We start from the raw sequence: 19,968 nt of genomic DNA, 5'->3' as shown, positions 1-19,968 counted from the left end.
GGAACAATTTTACGATATTATGACGGGCAACTATTTATTAATGTAAAAATGTAAATGCAAGATAATTTATTTACCCCTGGAGCACTAAAGAGCTTTAAGCGCTCGTTTCAAAGGCGTTCGTGCCTTCCAGGTTGAATTGGAAGTTGGAAATGTTGGTTTTTATGAAGGGAGGAAAATCGGAGAACCCGGCGAAAAGGGCGAGAACTAAGAACTCAACCTCATGTTGTGTCCACTTCGGTAAATGTGTTTAAGCCCGTTTTGCTTCAGAGGTCCTTACAGTTAAGCAAGTCAGAAAGACTACGGCTTGTATTTGTACAAAGCCATTTACGATATTACGTGCAGATAAAGTTTATCAGTTCTCTAGTCAATTTTAAGATTCAAACTCGCATGCTGGAGAAATGCTTAACCCTATTTTTCCTGATCTTTTTTCCCATTCCTGAGGCTGTGGAGGGGGGGCGGGGGGGGGGGGGGGGGCTACTTTCGTTATCGTTACGAAGACGGGGGGGGGGGGGGCATTTTAAGGTCATTAACCGTTGTTGGTGTTTTAGGAAAGCAACAATAACAATATTGGACTAAATTAATTCTGTTAAAGTGTTCTTCCCATACAAAGCATGTTGGCTAAGCAATAAGTGAACAAAATAAACAAATTCGGACTACACAAATTAAAGGCTATATGAAGTCCAAGCACTTGGTCAAGATGCGACCCTCCAAGGAAAAACAGTGGCTTTAGATATCCTCAAGAGTGACAGCATGTTTTGTGGTCTAAAAATACACAAATATATCCTTAATAATGTACGTTGGCTTGCCACAAGAAGTTCCAGTAAAAATTCCTGCGTCTTTTGACGCCAGATTTCTTCGAAGGACAACAGTGGCGTAACGCACTCTTGGGTTAGGATTGTCCCAAAAATTCGTCGGCAAGTTGTCACATTTTGTTGTCTTACCATCAAACTGGTGAGCTGCATCAGACAAGAAATATAATATATGTAAGCGTTTGTTTGAATTATTATTATTATTATTATTATTATTATTATTATTATTATTATTATTATTATTATTATTATTATTATTATTGTCATCATCATCATCATTGTTATTGTTCAAGGACAAACACCACGTGAATTTTGACTTTTTATCCTTAAAATGGTGCGACAACTCGTTCATTTAGTTACCAAATAATTCTAAAACACCAAGAAAAAGAAATCAACTGCTCTAGCTCATTTTGGAAACGAAAACAGCGAGAACTTGAATACAGTTAGCCAAACGTTTTTCAACTTGCAGTCCATTTTAATTCAGTCACTCTGTGGCCAGAGACACTCATCGATAGTCTGGGCTGATAATTTACAACAAATATGAGCAACACTCTTAGGTTGCTCAACGTCTTGGAGTTTTTATTACTACTTCTACTACTACTACTACTACTACTACTACTACTACTACTACTACTACTACTACTACTACTAATAATAATAATAATAATAATAATAATAATAATAATAATAAGAAGAAGAAGAAGAAGAAGAAGAAGAAATCTTTATTAAAATATTCCACACAAACTGCTATTTACAAGTTAAAGTATATAAAAAGAGCTATTAAAAACCTATTTACAATTCATTTCGATTAAAAAAAGATAATATTTTCAAGCAAAATTTCAGTAATAATTTTTTTTAAAATATTCGATTGCGAAAAAAGACTGAGACTACTTTCAAGCATAATGTTTTTGTAAAGAAAAAGAAAATAAATAATGATAATAATAATAATAATAATAATAATAATAATAATAATAATAATTTATTACTTACGTCTAGAGCGCTATTTACAAAGACAGATAAATATCGCTTTACAATCCGGTGATACTCACAGTTTCCTCCCATGTAATGTTGATTAGTGATAGAGTCCCCTGCAGAAGTACTGAAGACATGCAATCCTGTTGGCTTGCTGTTCACTGACGTACCACCTCTTCTGTAGAAAAATAAACATTTGGTAATGGCAATGGAATTTGTGTGGTCTTGTATAAGTGGAAATATGTTGAAAAGCGCTTTTCAATTGGATGGAATGATTTCATGTAAGGTGATTCTTATGGTTGTTATGAACTCATCACATGTTATAAGAAAACCGTTTCAGCTGTAAAGGTATAGTGCTTTGGAACAACATGCAACCTGATCTGCCGCCAGCTTGTCGTCAGAATAATTTCATTTCAGGAACGAAAAGTACTTCACAACACTTTGCATTCATAAGAGGTTTTCAGACAAACTCGGTTGTGAATGTTCATGCGAATGTTGATTGAAACAGTTTAAAAACTTTACAATAATAGTGATGTTAATGATAATGGAAATAACACTCTAATAACAGCCAAGTAAACACGAACTGCTTTCGACGATCAAATGATGTTCGAAGTAAGATGACGTCATCATGGAAATGGCCTATAGAAGAAAGTTGACTACTTACAAATTGTCTCCAAATATACTCCAGCATGATGCTACGCCTCTGAACTCTTGTGTGTACTTGATTTTGGTCCAGTATCCTTTGATCAGTGTTAAAGCACCGGATGGTAGACGGCCAGAGCCACACCCGTATGACGTCACTTGGCCAGAGATGGTGAGTCCGTTGCTTCCTCCACTGTAGGTCAGCGTAACGCCTCCTTTAAGGGTGCTAACAACCCACGACTGAGGGATCTTTTTCCATTCTAAAGGGAAAGAAAGCTTACCCGTAATCGAATTTGGAATGCAGGCCATGTCCGTGTTCTTAAGTTAAATTCATTTTATTCTGACAACACGAAGTCCATGTTAAAAACATGTAGAGAATGATACAAATGAATAGAAGTCTTAAAGCGGTATGGTACTGTTTATAGTAGGTCACAAATCATATCCCTAAGATGAAACCCATTTTTCATTGAAAAAAAATTGTCTTCAGTTTTAATATACCTAGAAATGTCTTTTGTTCAAGACTAAAAATAATGCATTTCAAGCTTCAGTTTAAGAGTATATAAGAAGAACAAATCTGGAAATTTAAAATTTAAAAGATCCTTGGAAGCAGTCTGAGCTTCAGACTTTTTATCTCGTGTTTTTTAATTCTTTCTTTGTCTTAATTCATCTAGATAACTTACGTCCAATTGCTGACATGTCACAATATCCTTGAAAACTGTCATGTGACCCAACAGGTCTGATCCAATAAATGCCACTTGTATCAAAGTCACCACTATCCTTGATATCTTTGCAGGACTGGCCAGGTGAAATGGCTAGAGATCCTTTCTTGCCTCAAGAATAAAGGAACGGAAAATCTTTGTCAAACATGCGAAATTAAGATTTTTCAGGAGATGGCGAAGCGATGTTGGAAACTCTGATGTTTGTGATTGTTATTTTATTACCCAGCAGGTCGACTATAATAGATTGAAACAGTACTCTAGCTTGAAGACCTTTGAGACACATGAAGGGTAAATAGCATGACCCAAACCGTCTCCTTTAAGGTCTGCAAGGTTGACTGCTCGCATTACATAACGTAAGAATTACGTCATTTGTTCATCGTGGCCGCCATCTTGGATCCGCCATCTTTGATTTGTTGATATCTCCCAAACCGCAGGAACCCGTTTGAATTGGTTTAAAATTTATCAAAACCAATAAATAAGAAACAGAATCCTGTAAAAAATGTAAAACTTACGATAATAAACTTAAAAGTTTACTTTCCTAGATTGTGATGCCTTCTAAGACTTGTTTCAAATGGATTTATGCTGTTGTAACTTCAAACTCAATCGAGGTATCAAAGTTGATTAACAAAACCTTGCAAACTGAGTTTCATTCGATATGGCTATAAAGTACGGCAGGTTTTGTGCTTCACTGTTGTGCTGGACTCAACTGGGAAAATACTTTCATATATCTTGAGTCACTGCATACTTTTATAACAAAAGTCTTGCTTTGATAGCATTCTAAATTTGGCATGACCTTTATTGACCAAATCAAATTTGACAGTAAAACCGTTGTCATATATAGATTGACTTAAATATTTGAATAAAGTGGCACGCCATTATAGAGATGTCTGATTAATTGCACTGGTTATGGTTTTGTCACAACAGAAACGGACGTTACTGACAGTGATGCCAGGCCTCAAATCCAAACTACTCGGTCAAATTGCTAATATAAGCCTTGGGCACTACACTGTACACTATAAACAATGGGCTACAATTCCGATACTAAATTCAAGGGTTTATTTATTCCAGTGGTGGGAGGGGGGGGATTATCGAATTTTACATGACTATTCGCAATATTTTTAAAAGCAATGACGAAGCAAGATTCTTCCACACTACATCTTCACTGCAACCAAAACAAAGGTCAACACAAGACCTTTTTGTCAGTTGGGTGCGCAATGTTGTTCGCTAGAAAACAAGTTGAAAAGTTTAAACTAGTCTTATAAAATGGTTTCCTTTTTTGTAACTTCATTCGTAGTATTTTTGGGTGTGCAACCAGAGATGACTTGCTATCTTATGCTTCTAAAGGCCAACCACAATATTTCTAAGGGGGGATTTGTTTTCTATGAAGCCACCCCCAACTAACTTCCCAGAAAAACTAGGTGAATTTGGTAAAGGTCATTGCACATATTTTCTGGTATTTTCTTGTTTCTTGCTGTTTTAGGTTCCTTTCTTATATATGTGCTCTCCCCAACTGAGCTTGCAAAATGTTAATCATTTCTTGGAAATTTGTTGGAAACTGAGAAACGAAAAATTCAAATGTGGAGGAGTGAATAGAATTATATTCACGTAAACACAACTTTACTTCTAAAGACCAAACGCTTCTTCGATTTGACAAGCAAAATGAACCAACGGGGCGAAAATTCTGACAGTTTCACAAAGCCTCAAGGTATTCTAAATAAAACACGTTAAATATGAGTAATAAATTTCATTTACATGACTGTATCGTTCTAGGAAGAGGCTAAAAAATTCGCGGAAGGAACGAGATTTGATTCAGATAACATTTGCTTTCTTCTTGAGATAAACAGTTCCTTAGATTCTCGAAGACTTTAATAGATCGTAGCTTGCGATTTCTTCATTTTAGGCAATGGAGTGCTCGTTACCGCTTTTTCGTTTTAATATCATTGCTATAACCAGACAAATCAAGGGTAAAACCAGTCTTTCAAGGAAATGGACTGAAATGAACTGGACATAAACACCCGCGCACTCACAGGTTCGGCGAAATCAACCGGACATCGCTGGACAAAAAAAGCCCACTGTAATCTCATTAGCAGATCGATCGGCAAATAGAGTACTGCTCTTCGCTCTGTTTACGCATAATTACCACAAGCCGTCTTATAGCGCAGCAACAATTATATTTTTCCCGTACATGACTTTCTTGCTACTGTTCCGCCATATTGACTTGTGATGCGGGAGATCAGGCATTGTGACGACACAGCCACACCACGTGACATTTTGGCCGCTCAATGAACGTGAAAATTCGAAGGCAAACAGGCACGTATTTTGAACGCGAGAAAAGGCTTTTAAGAAATTTCAAGCACTTTGAACGCTTCAAAACGTTTTTTATATACATTGAACCAAAGAAGCCCAAGAAAAAAAATTCGTGTCATATGGACTTTAATTAAATCGTGTTTGTTTTAAACCGTTTGAAGACTTTACAGGGAAAGCTTGAATGAGCTTGCACAGCTTGAAAATTTAGTCTTCTTTATTAGTTAATGAAAACAGGGATTTATTGGTTAGGAAATTTACATCTTTTCGGCATCTCACTCTAAGAAAGTGTTTTCTTTTCAGTAACAATTTCAGTATTGTACAGCGAAAGTTTAAACGAATATACGAAATACCAGCTTCACGATAGTGCCAATTGGAAACTACCGAAAATACTCTTGGACGTATTACAAGCACGCAATAGTATTGTTAAAATTCTGTAAATTTCATTTGGTATCTTTCAGTCTCTTTAATTAGCGAATTAGATCATTGCTGCTTCTTAAGAAAAATTATACTTTTTACTTACAAAAATGATCGATTAACTTACTTCTATTTTGTAAATTACATAACTTGTATGTGATATGTTTTCTTATCATGAGGGAGAACAAGATATAGTAGGCCTTAATTACAAAGCCTTGGCCGAATTTCATATAAAAAGCGATCAGTTTCTCTTTAAATATTCAAAATTTAACACATTCTAACTGAAATGGTTCTCTTTCCTCCAAAATCATTGATTTTTCTTGATTATTATCATTATTTTAGTTAAATATAGGTTGTGTAGTACATTTTAAACTTTTATCTGTCTGAACGTTTGGAACACGCACATAAAATGCATAAAATGAATTTTAAAACCTGGAACTATTATTCCACCACACTTAACGAGCGATTACATACGCACACCGAGGACCTCAAATTATATACCTTGCTTCAAGACCACAGCTTGCGTGCTTTTGATACGGTAATTTTTGGAAATTAGTTACACTTTGTACTCACCTCGATCGGGATTTTCAGCGTACACATGCACTTCACTTTTTTCAAGACTTTGAGGTCGACTTCTGTTAAACTCGGAATTAAACTCACAAGTTTTGTCCCCGAGGTTGAAGTTTAGACTCTGGCATGCTAGATTGGTGTTACATGCACTGTAGCAAACAGCAAGTTTCTCCGTATAGAAGGAGTGAAAAATATGTCCTTTGAGGACGATCCCATAGTGTGTTCGTAACGTGCCTTGAGTACAGTGTTGTGTGTTAGCGTAGCATGGAAAAAGGAACAAAAGCAAGAAAATGCTGATTGAAATTTGTAACAGAACCATTTTCATGCTATTCCTGATAAAACAACTGGCCTTTAGTCAGCTCTTTAAGTTATGAACAACATTTATTTTATTGTACTAATATATTCTTTTATATAATCAACGGGAGAACTTGTTATTTATTTATAACTGTTCGTAAGTGCTTTACAAATGTGTCGACAGTTAATTATTTTGCTGGCAGATGGCACGATACAAGTGTAAATAACTACATTAAATGGCGTCGGTGCTAAATACAGTCAACGAAACCTTTGATGGTCTTGGTCGCATAACCATAGAACTTTAATAAGAGGGGGTTTCAATTAAACTAGGCTGACTTTTCCAAATTTTAGTTCCTTGCGTTTTCTTCGAAAAATACGTAAGATGCAGAATAATAAAAATATCACCTTTACAATCATATTTTTTTATGAGAACGAGAAAGATACAACATGTTTTGTTCGAGTGAATCGATCTATGTATTTTTTGAGAAAAAAAAAAAGACCAATTCTGTCTTTTTGCAAGTTGGCCAGAGTGGCTCGCAGTGGCCAATTAACATAAAATATTTTCTTCTGCAGTTCGCTGAAATACATGCGACATTTCACAAATTTTATATTAGAGGTATTCTCACTTTATAGCGAGTTGCCTTTGGCACAAATTTGGGTAGACTGCTTTGTCACCAAACTTTGTAGGTTTTTCTGTCGTGGCAGGTGGTTTCTTGGCCATCTTACGTGCCGGTGGGAGAATAAGAATTCTCTACAAATATCCGTCCGCAAACCTAAACAGGCTTTCTGATCGTGCACGAAAACGTTTAATTTACACAACAAAATGCCATTGACTCCAAGTACCCGGCGAACTCCTACTCGTGCTTGCGAAAGCCAATCAAACAAGTTAACAACCGATTAGAAACCGGGTTTGTGGATGGCGGCATTTCAAAGGATCGGATGGATCTTTGGGGGGTTTCGTATTAGCCCCGGCGCCAAGCCATAGGGTTACCAAGGGACTTCTTCTCGCAGGGTAATCTGCAGGCAACGCAGGTTCACGAACAGTCGAGTACCTCAGCAAGAGCCGGTCAAAACTGTAATGAGCTTTCGAGGTTTGGAATATGGAGTTCGTTTCCATAGGCGGATTATTTGAATTCACTGTGTCATTGGCCGAATGTTTTCAACCTTTAATGTCAATAAATTGGTTATGGTTCCCTGGAAATAAATATATTTTTTGCGTCTCTGCTCGTGGTAATTAAAATCTGGAATGGCCCATTATCCTTATTTGTGGCGCTAAGTCGTTTAGTCAAGTCCAAACAGCCAGCTTTGGCTGCCATGTAACTTGCATGCCCATTAAAACAAAACGGAAGAAATCACTTTTTGGTAAGAGGAGAAAGTAGCGAGTAATATCGTTTGTGAATTGAACACGAAAGAAGATTAACATAAATAAATATCAAACAAAACGGAGGGGCTTACTATTTGTCATTGTTATGATACTTATAAATAAATCATTCAATCAATCAATCTCTCAACCAATCAATCAATCAATCAATCAATTAATCGATCGATCGATCTTTCAATCAGTTGATCAATCGATCAATTAATATCTTAATCTTTCTTAGTCAATCAATAAATCAATCGATCATTCAATCAGTTGATCAATCAATCAATCAATCGACCATTCAATCAATCAATCAATCAATCAATCAATCAATCAATCAATCAATCAATCAATCAATCAATCAATCAATCAATCAATCAATCATTCAATCAATCAATCAATCAATCAATCATTCAATCAATCGATCGATAATTCAATCTCTCAATAAATCAATCAATCAATCAATTCTTCAATCAATCGATCAATCAGTTTTGTTTCCTGTACGACTAAAAAGAATAAGAACAGCAGCAACAACAAAAGCAAAGTGAAAAATGTGTTAGCAAGTTTAACAACACACCTGTTATCTAGCTATCTCAAAAAAGTTGATCTAAACCCCTCCCACCCCAACTTACACAGCCAGCGCATCAAAGGCTCGCAACAGCTAAGTTTACTTTGTTTTCTGATCCCACTTTCTCAAATGCTGTCCCTTAAATTATAGAAAAGTGCACAGGAAAAGATCGTTGTCGAAAAGAAAACAGTTTACCTTTAGTTATCGAGAACACAAGCCAAGAAACAGTGACTAGAACAGAGAACAATAGACCCTTATCACTCGGCAGCTATGTTGAATCTTGGGGGAATAAAAAGCTTTGTTTTCGCAAGGCAAGCCTCGGCCAGACGCGAATTCAGTGCGAGGCTTCCGTCCAAAAACAAAGCTTTTTATTCCCTGAGACTCAACATGGCCACCGTGTGAAAAAGGTCTATTGAAATTTCGGCGAGTTAGACTTGTTCGTTTATTGAGTTGTCAATGATAACAATAAAAAAAAACTGCGCGCGCAGCTCATTTTTCTGTTGACGTCATCAATGAAGCAAACTCGAGAGTTAAAACACTTTCTTTGAAAATAACACAGCGATGGCTCGACAGACTAACTCGGCAAAAAACCGCCCTTTTACGATAAAAATTGATCTCCCTTTCGACGAAAAGATCGAGATAACTGATGTAGTAACTTCCATGAATGTTTTAGATGTGAAAAATTGCATAGAGTTGGCGATAGGAATTCCACGGTAAGTGTACAATTTTTTTGCAACTAAAGTATGATATTATAACGCATTACCCTCTTTCTTGTCTCAATGACGTGAATCCCTTCAGGAAATTATCCACACGGGCCTTAAATAAACAGCTTTATTTGAAGAACTACTCAATAAACTTATACATATAAAGATTCTCACCAGAAATATAGAAGTTAGAAGCTCTTAGCCTAATTCCAAGTTTGCTTATGTTATTAAAAAGACACATCGTTAAACTTCATGAAAAATCATCACTCATTGTTAAGGAGTGAATCGGTTTTCTCTTAGTAACTAGATCCGACGAGACCCTTTCTGGAATTTGTCGCGCAATTCAAGACTTTATCGGCAGTTTTCCTAGCGCACTCCAGAGAAAACATCGTTGCAATAGTTTTAACAGTTTGAAATTATGAAGTTGGGTTGGGTGGATCCAACACCTCTCTCAGGTCCCACCCAGAGTCCTCAGGCTTTTTGGCCAGCGGTTAACTGCCAGGAAAAAAGCCTTGGGAACTGGAATTTTATTATCGCAGGATTTCTGCTGTAAAAAATGCAAGCCGTTACGGGGCAACCAATCACAAAATTTAAACAAAAATCCAGTTCCCCAGAGTCTCTCCTGGCGACCAACCGCTGACCAAAGAGCCTGAGGACTCTTGGGTGCGAGATTGAGGTCCCACAAGACGGCCACAATGTGTTAATAGATAAAAATTCGGAAATCTGCAATGTGACGTAGTTTTTTACTTTATGAGGTAGAACTACAGTACTAGTTTATTTCAGTCTGGAGGCGAAAACGTATCGTGTAACCAAACAAAAGTGCCACTTGTCTTGGAGCGCTTATTAAGATTTCAGAGTAATTACACCTCATAGATATACGTATGACACATTTTCGATTAGTGGCAAATAAATGTTTGTTTCTACTGTATTTGTGAATTGCTAGGTTCCACAAAGGAAATCTTTCAGATGGCCTTCTTTGCTCTTTGTCTGAAGGTAGCACTGGCCATTTTACAAGCCAGGATATCAAACAACTGTACTATTTTATTAGTTCTTCTTCTCCGCTTATCTTTCGGATTCAAGACTCAAGTAGTGATAGGCTGTTGCATAGCTCTGAAAGATAAACAAAAGATTCTTAGAAGGACAACAGAGGTTTTACTGCTTTAAGCGGTAATGTATGCAAATGACAGGGCGGGTAGAGTACAAGAGACAGGCTAAGGCGACATGCCAAATGACTAATAATAAAAAAAAAATTAGAATGTTATTGCCGTTTAGAGAGTGGAAACCTTATTCTGGCTGGGAATGTTACGGTTCTTCACATAAATGCTTGCTTCTTTGTATTAGCAGCAAATTGTTTCCAATAAATATGACTTTTCGACTTTTCGTTTGGGAAGTAGTATGGTAAGCATCGTTTGGGGTGATTTTTTTCTGGCGATGTCAATAATTTGAGGCGGATTAAATTAACGCCAATCACTTCATAGCCTATTGTCTTGATCTCATAAATATTATGCGGTGAAGGTAACGATATAATCTCGAGGGTCTGAGGTCATCGGAAACCACGACATCATAATAGAATAGGGGCATCATTAGAAAGTGGGTGGAGATGACATATTCGGAAACGATGACACCAAAACCAAAAAGTAGAATAGTGAATACTATTATCATATTATTTTACAACAGGAAGAGGAGGAGGAGGAGCAAACGACAGGAATGATGATGATGAGGCGGAAGGAATGTATAAATGTGATACATCTTGTTCTTAAATGTGGGGTTGAAACGCTCTCACCTTTATCGATGTATCTCCTCAATTTTATCGTTTCCTCAACCTCCTCCTCATTTCTATCGTTTCCTCCTATTTTTGGTTTTGATGTCATCGTTTCCGATTACGTCACCTTCATCCAGCACCCGATGACCTCACTTTTCTATTTTTTAGATTATGATGTCATAGTTTCCGATGACGACAGTCCCTTGGGGTTATGACGTCACCTCCACCGCATTATTTTTATGAGATCAAGACAATAGGCTCTGAAGTGATCGGCGTTAATTTTTTCCTCCTCAAATTAATGAGATTTCCTCTAAATAAAACCTGCCCAAACGGTGCTTACCATACAATTTTGGGGGAATACGAAGACTCAAAGAAACGTCATGAGCACCAGTTTTCAACATGGTTAGGATTCTTTTTCTATCATTCGAGAATGAGACCTCAATATGGCACCATTCAAAGCCAGTGAGTGTTGCTTTCTAGTGGTGCTGTTTATTCTTTTCCTATTTTTTCTTAAATCCTGTTTAGAGCGATTCTATAAAACCAAATATCATTTTATCCCATAAATTAAATAGTGCTGTTTTTTTTTTCCTCTAAAGCCAACTAATTCGTCTAATGTATCTTGATGACCTGGATATGGATGACAGTAGGAAGTTATCATTTTACCACGTGGTACCTAATTCTTTATTTAGAATGAAGCTTTGGCCACAGTGGGTTTCACTTGTTAATGCTGCTTATTATGGTGACGTTAAAGGTAGGAGGGAAGGACAGCAGAACGAATGTTCCATAATTTTAATGGCATTTGCCATTACTCTTTTGGAAAAGTCATAATATCCGATGAAATTTAACCTTTAATATTAAAAGCAGTTATCATCCTTCAACGTCTGCGCGGACACTTTACTCCCCCCCCCCCCCCCCCCCCCACACCTCCCACACCATTATCCCGCCTTTGTAAACCAAAAAATTAAAGTGGAGATAGAGGAATGAAGTTTTCACTAAGACCTAAAACTAAAATCACACACGCAACTCTAACACACTCGGTGCGAAAGAGGAGGAAGATGGTTGAACTGTCTCCACCTATGGTTCTGGATGTGTGTTAAGAAAACATCACCGGGAGGGGAGAGAGGGGGAAGGATTCTGCCCGAATGGACTTTGAACTTAAGTTTAGTGAACATGTAAGCTAGCGCCATCAAACTTTGGGAATGTCATTGCAAGCTATTTGGTACCGTGGGCGGTTCATTGAATTTAAAGTTACCATTGCAACCAACTTTGCTAAGTAAGCTATTCTCAGAAATTCAAACTACCTTTTCCAGATCACTCTCATCCCACTTCATTAAAGTAGTTGCTACAGGTTTCTGTTAGGGATGATAGTGTCATTGCCATTCCTAAGAAAAATAATTGAGTTTTTCTTGAACTTATTGGTTTTCATTTGTCAATTTTTCCGAGAGTCCCTTCAATGTGAAGTTTTTGTAAGCTGTTTACTTACATTAATTTGTCAAATGCTTTGACCAGGAGTGATGGCTTCGCACATTAGACAAGCAGTGGGTGGTCGTGGTTGGTTTAAACGAATGGAGTTCAACGAACGTGGATACGTAGCACTGTTTATAGCCTCCCACCGTGGACACGCCAAAGTGGTATTCAAACTGATGGGTCTTGGTATCAATGCTTGTCGTAGAATGCCCTCGGGAATATCAGCCATCCATGTAGCCGTCTACAAGAGGAGGATCACGTGTGTTAATCTTCTAGTAGGTAAAGTTGGTTAAGACAGGATCACGTAGAAAGATATGGTAAGGTCATGTCAGGTGAGGTCAGGTAAGGTCGGGTAATTTATAAGAAGGCTGGTTTCTGATGCACCAAGCAATAAGGAGGGCTGTTTCTTCTTCTGGGTATAGGATGGTTGTCCATTCTATTCCTAGCCAAAGCAATCAATTAATAATAATAATAATAATAATAATAATAATAATAATAATAATAATAATAATAATTGTTTTAAATACCTCAACTTGGAATCAGATATGGCAAGCTACTGATGAGTGAGCAAGAGACGAAATTGGTGTTGTAAAATAAAACAATAAAAGTGCTGAAAAGAATAAAATAACTTTGTTTCTAGGCAGCACTCATTTGTACCTTCAGGTAAGACAGAGAGTTAGTTTGAACGCTCTGGTTTAAGGAAATTTCTACAAGGTAGATAACCGATTGACGATTTTAATACCACGTCCCAACAATATACTACGTTTACTAATCCAAGGCCGCAAACTTACTGTGCGAGGCATGATGGCCTTGTACGAGGTGCATCATAATAGAGACCTTTAGATTCTAGTACGAGTACGAGTACAACTACGAGTTTCTCCAATAAACAAAGAGTGCACGCGCGTGAACCAGTGTCATTTTGGTGGGAAAACAAGATAGCTGTCGTCATTTTACTACGAGTTTTTGTAAGAATCCCGTAGTGGCGAAAACGAGTACCTCGAAACGTAGGTGATCTCGTCTTTTTAGAAACACGAAAGGACTTAACTATCATCATTCAAACCAACTGCGTCAAGTTCGTCGTTCGTAAAGAGTGAAATAAAACTTTCTGTGATATATCTGTTCTTAGTACTTCGCTAAAAACTCGAAGTCAAATCTCATAGTCGTACTCGCACTACAAGAATCTAAAGGTCTCTAATGTCTTATGAGGCTCTCTGATTAGTATCCCACTGTCCACTATTGCAAGTCGGTAGCCTAGACAAGAAAAAATATCTTTAATTGAGATATAACTGTCAACAGACTAGCTAAAGAGAGTAAACGGCAAGATGCTGGCGTATGACCAAGGTAACAGCTGTTTATATGCTGGCAACAGATTTTTAGCTGTAGATTGGTTGGTATATTACCACCAAGAAAGATCTCATATTGGTTAGCAAGCAAAACTTCCCATCAGCTTTCCTCATCCGTCCTATAGCGTGAGCTTACTGTCTCCTTTCACTCAGATACATGCAGCGACGAACATATCCTGGTAGAGAAAAATTTGGAAAAATTCCTACAGGAGTAGAATCCACCCAGTTTGAGTCTGCTGTAGCTAGACAGTAAAATCTGGCTTCTCTGCTGGTATTTGTAGAGTCAATACGAGGCGGAACAATTTCGCCATGTAACTGAAGCATTGCCAAAGACTGTTTATTATCCCTAGAAACTTTTACTACCTGTTTTGTGTGAGGCTGGAGTTTAAAGCAATGTTGTGGGTTTGCAAATTTGCTTGAACACGCAGATATGCATTTTTCCTGTCCGGCTGTGCCGTGTTAACTAAAAAAGATCATACGACTGTCCTCGGTACCTCGCGGGCTGCGTAGTAATTTCTGTAAGACCTTTTTTGTGGCATTGTGTATTTAAACTTAGTGACTGTATACAGCTATTTCAATTAACGTTGTCGGATCAAAGCTTAAAGCTTAAAGACATCTTCAAAGAGGATGCCACCTCATCCATTTGATATCCTAACAGTTCTTTCATCCAAATGGCTCGCCATCGTATATCTTCACTGGATAGACGTTGACGATGAACTCATTCATAAACAAATCCACAGAATCTTGAGGTCTGGTCTTATAGCTTTATACTTTGATCCGACAACGTTAATTAAAATAGCTGTATTCAATTCGATTGCTGTTATAAGATACAATGAGTACTGTTTACCTTTTACCACATTTATTTGCCTCCATCAATAAGCTGTATTATCAGTGGTAAAAAGATTTAAGAATAAATAAAAAACAATAATAAATAACCAGCTGAAAATTTACAATACTGAAACAAGGGCAGCAAAACTGCTTGGGATGGAGCTTTAACTACATTCTCTGGAAGAATATTCCATTCCGTTATTGTTCTTGGAAAAAAAGAAAGTTTAAAATACTCAGTAAGGGTGAATTGGACTTTGAAAGGCTCCACATTAACATGGCCACTTTTATGTCTCAGAAGGATTAAGTATTTTATAGCATCAATCCCTATGAAGTCTTGAAGCCTTTATTAAATCAGTCACAACATACGTGTGACTTTACAATCAATAAACGATCATATCCAGAGGGTGAGATCGGACGCCAGCATATCCAAGGGCCTCTGGCTGCCGCCTCAGTTCATATATAGTCTCACTCCACCCTCCCAGACCAATACACACAAAGACCAGACCACAACACCGGGAACCACGTCCCCTAATCTTTACGAGCAGTGAGTGGGTTCTTTAAGATAACGTGCCACAGAGTTATTACGAACAAGGGTTGTGAGACAGGACCTACGGTTTATCGTCCTTATCCGAGAGGACTAAAAAGTCTAACCATTTGCAGATGTTTCTGTCTTTCTTCAAGGGAATCCAACTGCATCTCGCTTATCATATCACCATGATAGCTATGTGATAGCTATGTGATCTTCTAGAAACCAATTAACTAACCAACCGGTTAGCTCAGTTGGTAGAGTGCCGGACTACCGTGCGGGAGGTCGCGGGTTCGAACCCCGGCCGGACCACCACTCAGGGTCTTTAAACAACTGAGGAGAAAGTGCTTTGCTCTGACATCTGCAAATGGTTAGACTTTCTAGTCTTCTCGGATAAGGACGATAAACCGTAGGCTCGGTCTCACAACCCTTGTTTGTAACTCTCTGGGACGTTAAAGAACCCACTCACTGTTCGCAAAGAGTAGGGGACGTAGTTCCCGGTGTTGTGGTCTGGTCTTTGTCTGTATACTCTCATGGTGGGCGCATTTGATCATCACGTCATGTTAAAATGCGCGTTTCAAGTATAAAGTATTCGGAATTCAGTATCCCAAACCACGTTTAGAGGTTTGCTCTCCCGGTGGTAGCCACAGCGAAACACGAAACACACTGAGTTTACAATTTTGATACTGCAGGTAAATCCAGGGGAATCAAAGAAGGGGAAAAGTACCGTGAAAACTGTGTCAGAAGAAATACGTTTTTGAATGTCGCCAATCAGCTTGAGAGAAAAGATGGCTGGAAACTGCTAGTAATGCAACTCAAGGAGCGCTTAGGACGACGAGGATGCGACGACTCATTGAAAGGGCTAGTTCCATTGAGGGAATTTCAGAAATACGACTCCGCGTTTTCGACCTATTTGAGAGGTACATACAATTATTATAGCTGAAATAATTTTTTTAGTGCATTGTAATGGTGGTGGATTTAGTAATGTGCACTTCCAAACTTTCTTTGGTGAAGGTTATGTGACCAACAGTTTTATGTTTCCGTGTTACGAAAATAACGTTTTCGTAATCGTTGTTTTACACGCCTTTCGGCTCTTCGCGAATATATAATCCGGAGATCTCGGGGTCAGAAAGTCGCGACGGTGCGAAGATTTCACGGGAAAAATCGGGACCAGCGAGGTTTCACCCGACAAAACTTTGCCTTGACCTGGCTCTGCCCCTTGGTCTCCGGGGATTGTCCCTCTCTGATTACTAGATGGATTTCAACGATGGTCTTGTAAATAGCGAATTTGTAAGTCTCCCCAATAGTTGGGTTTTTTAAAGAGTTTAGTTAAGCTTGAGTTGAGTTTACGGCAACCATCAGTTCAGTTCAGTTCAGTTCAGTTCAGTTCATTTTATTGATTGTTGACATAAATCTTACAAGAAATGTGTACTGCCCACGGTTAGCAAGAGCTAGTCGAGGCGAGCAGTGGTTACACTCAACATTTACAGAGCAAGAGAAAGAAAAAAACATATTTAAGTTAGGTAGATAGATATGTTTACAGAATATATTTAATGTGTTATATAATGTATTATGCGAAATAAGGCTATAAGGAGCTTGTATCAATAAGTGCAAACATAAGAAGCCGAGGCTTCATAATATTTTCGCTTAGATTAAATTAATCAAATTATTCAATCATTTCAAAACTATATCCTTCACCCCCTCGAAGCCTCAGTTGTTTGTGATATGCAGGGTATTAAAAACTTACGTAACAAAACCTGCCATGTGTTTTCTGTGGAAAAGGCGAATGCACCTTCTTAATTTCCAGCGTGCTAGTAATACTTTTTTTAAAATTCAAGAGTCGTACCTGTTTCAAAGTCCTCTTAAAAGAATCGCTTATCTCCAACTACTGACTGGCTCATTGATGCACTTTATTTCCAGTTTTTGCGTGTGCACTTTCCCTTGTTTATTGTTATTTTTGTGTGTGCGTGTGTGTGCGTGTGTGTGTGAATGGTAAATCGTGTCCTTAGTTCTATTTTAATGCAGGGTATTTGCAAATTTTTCCGCTTGGCCCAGCCACTTAGCTCGATTAGCTTGCTATTTCTAAGTGGCTGTGCCCTCTTCTTTAGTAATTTTTCTTACTTGTATTAATGTAACTCTGTATACTTTCTGGGCACGAATAAAGATTGTTGTTGTTGTTGTTGTTGTTTTGGTTTCTATTTAACCATAGAATTTTTTGAGAATAATTGTTGAAAAAAGTATTCATTTTTAATAGGACCACTTGGAAGGCTTTACCTTTGTACTGTTCTTCAAATGGAACCAGTTCGGCGGCGGTCTTTCCCAGCCCCTTGGAAATGATGCCTTCTGAAAAAAAGCTAGTGACATTGTGACTCAAGAGAGGCATACGGACACTATCGCCAACTGAATTTGTATAAGTTGCATAGCCACTGCTTCGCTACTTGTTTAAATAGATTAAAAGTTTACAAACCATAACATTTTCAGAGTGGTATATTACTCTTAATTGAGATAGATGAATTTGCAACATCTTGAAAGTTGTTAGGGACCTTCAGACGAGAGTCCAAGAACAAGATTGAGTACGACTCCGAGTTTCAAATTTCAAATCAGTCACATCCCCAAAACTCTCGACCCTTCCCGTTGTTTGCCAGCAGAAAAGAAGACCCTAGAAGCAAGATTGGCGTGACAAGCGGTTATCCAAAGCACGCAAACTAGATTTGAAAATTAGTACTCGTACTCAATCTCGTGCTCATAATCAAAGCTTCCGCTCTGATCAAGAATGACCTTTTCTACCCGATTAACAGGATTTAAGGTGCATTGTCAAGGAGATTTTGCTGTATGTTGGCCAAAAATGACTGAGAACCCCTTCCATAACCTAAAACAACCGTTAAAGCACCGGGAGGCAAAAATGAAATGATTTTTCCAGGGAAGAACAAGCTATAACAAGTTTTTAGCAATTTTTCCAAAACTCACAAGATTAACTTGACTTAACTCCATCTTAGCCATCTGCAGACAAAAAAAGTGTTCTACTTTCTATGCCCTAGTAAGGATATTTTAACAAAACTAAAACATTCTTTAATGTTTGCATCTATACAAATCTGTTTTTTCACTGTTCAAAGTGTCACCTAAAATAGGTAACACTGCCCCTTTAAGATTTAATGAAGGTAATTTATTGAACAATTACCCAATGAAATTGCGCGAAGTGCCGTCGAATACTTTGCAGGCACGGCCTTAGTCAGAGTTGGCAGAAATCAGAGGATATTCCGCAAGATTGAGTAATAATAATCGTTTTATTATTCAACAAACATATTGATAACAAAGCACAGTTTTATTCCACAAAGGAGAGAGATGACCTTTGTTTGTTACATTCTGAACTCTACTCTCAACACTACCTTCCATTCAAAGAACAGGTCCCTAGGGCCTGTTCAAGTGTACAGTGCACTATTTTCTAAAAAAGCCTTGCATAAATAAGACTGAGACGGATAATATGATTTACCGAAGATCACAAAACTAATCAATCGATACATATCTATAACATTAACACCTGTCACAAAGTAGTTACCTAATACGTAATTTCCACCAAAAGATCGTTTATTCTGTTAGAAACGTATTAATTATCTACACACAGACGTTTTATTTCATGTTTGTACATTATACGTATTGCTCATGGGTTGTAAGGACTTACAACGTAACACATGTTTACCTACTATCTATGGTTTAAATTAGAATAATTCTACTTTCTCTTCAATTTATAAAATCTTAAGAAAAAACCTAATTACTTAATGAATGATTTTCCAGTAATCAGATACCTATGTTATGCGCACAGGATCCTCGGATCGCCAGGGGGCAAACATTGCAAGTCGCCAGAAAGAAATATATGGCATAAAGTTGTTTCTTCGTCAAAAACAGTGATTTCGGGCAAAAAATAACGCATTTTCGCCGTGATTTTGTGAGAAGCGGAGGTGACTAATGTTGGTGCGTGGAAATTGTAAGATTTTGTGTTATAACTGGGATGAAATCTATCGATAAACGCGAAATGTTGATTGTGCAATCTACTGAATCTACACCAAGTAATGGTGACCAATAGTCTCGAAATAATACAAACGTAGGTATTAATTTGAGGTGATTGACTTAATAAAGCCTTCTCAGTTGTAATTGTTTGTGTGCCGATAAAACAACCTATGCCAGGTGGTGATCACTGTGCTATGTGAGGTGTATAAATATGGGGTTGACAAGCCTTCGCGCTCACGTGCGTGTTTCAGTTTTGCCCTCAAGGGTATATCTTTTTGAGAACACCCTCTTATTTATGAAATGAGCGGTGTCCCCCGTAAATTTTCTTTAAGAGCTTGATTTTCTTCTTATTAAATGCCATTTATGGTTTGTAGGATTTGCGTGATGGCCACTGTCGCATGTTTTGTATTTTGATCTCAAAGGTCATTTCTGGGTTATGCGTATTGTTTATTAGAACTCTTGTTGTTTCTGTTTAGCGACTGCCGTTCTTATGTACTTTGTGGCATTTGGTTCAGGTTTGGTATGGCCCATTTCAGTGCTTCCAGTGACAATATAGCCTCTGTTTTTATCACTGTAAGGATAGGATTTGAACGGTGTACATGTATCTTGCAGCTTTTGTGTTGCTGAGCCCGGCTATTTGCTTTTGCGGTTGTCGGAAGATGTTGTGTTTCTTATCAC

General features: G+C 37.8%; 2 protein-coding genes across 2 annotated transcripts; one reads left to right on the top strand and one right to left on the bottom strand.

The window, feature by feature from the left end:
* Positions 1-762: 762 nt before the first annotated feature.
* Positions 763-8,093, bottom strand: LOC146453580 (uncharacterized). Its single transcript, XM_085096499.1, has 5 exons — positions 6,437-8,093; positions 3,104-3,253; positions 2,446-2,683; positions 1,859-1,959; positions 763-956 (listed from the first exon to the last, which is right to left on the bottom strand). Exons 1-5 carry the CDS (start codon positions 6,756-6,758, stop codon positions 763-765), a joined length of 1,005 nt encoding a protein of 334 aa, XP_084952625.1. The 5' UTR covers positions 6,759-8,093.
* A 1,102-nt stretch (positions 8,094-9,195) lies between these two features.
* Positions 9,196-17,692, top strand: LOC146453579 (uncharacterized). Its single transcript, XM_085096460.1, has 5 exons — positions 9,196-9,368; positions 11,718-11,872; positions 12,631-12,867; positions 15,978-16,205; positions 17,540-17,692. The coding sequence occupies exons 1-5, from the start codon at positions 9,217-9,219 to the stop codon at positions 17,620-17,622; spliced, it is 855 nt and encodes a 284-aa protein (XP_084952586.1). The 5' UTR covers positions 9,196-9,216; the 3' UTR covers positions 17,623-17,692.
* The last annotated feature ends 2,276 nt before the right edge of the window (positions 17,693-19,968 follow it).

Source organism: Pavona decussata, unplaced genomic scaffold (genome assembly GCF_977016875.1).
Source record: "Pavona decussata unplaced genomic scaffold, jaPavDecu1.1 SCAFFOLD_329, whole genome shotgun sequence".
In the NCBI taxonomy this organism is placed as follows: domain Eukaryota; kingdom Metazoa; phylum Cnidaria; class Anthozoa; order Scleractinia; family Agariciidae; genus Pavona; species Pavona decussata.
This window is presented reverse-complemented; position numbering and strand designations above follow the sequence as displayed.

Excerpts from the sequence above, each read along its gene's own strand:
- LOC146453580 (XM_085096499.1), bottom strand. The coding sequence starts at position 6,758 with ATGAAAATGGTTCTGTTACAAATTTCAATCAGCATTTTCTTGCTTTTG. Across the intron at positions 2,684-3,103 it reads TGACATGTCAGCAATTGGAC|AATGGAAAAAGATCCCTCAG; the intron begins GTAAGTTATCTA and ends CTTTCCCTTTAG. Across the intron at positions 957-1,858 it reads ACATTACATGGGAGGAAACT|CTCACCAGTTTGATGGTAAG; the intron begins GTGAGTATCACC and ends TGTCTGATGCAG.
- LOC146453579 (XM_085096460.1), top strand. The coding sequence starts at position 9,217 with ATGGCTCGACAGACTAACTCGGCAAAAAACCGCCCTTTTACGATAAAA. Across the intron at positions 12,868-15,977 it reads GTGTGTTAATCTTCTAGTAG|GTAAATCCAGGGGAATCAAA; the intron begins GTAAAGTTGGTT and ends TTGATACTGCAG. Across the intron at positions 16,206-17,539 it reads GTTTTCGACCTATTTGAGAG|GACCACTTGGAAGGCTTTAC; the intron begins GTACATACAATT and ends CATTTTTAATAG.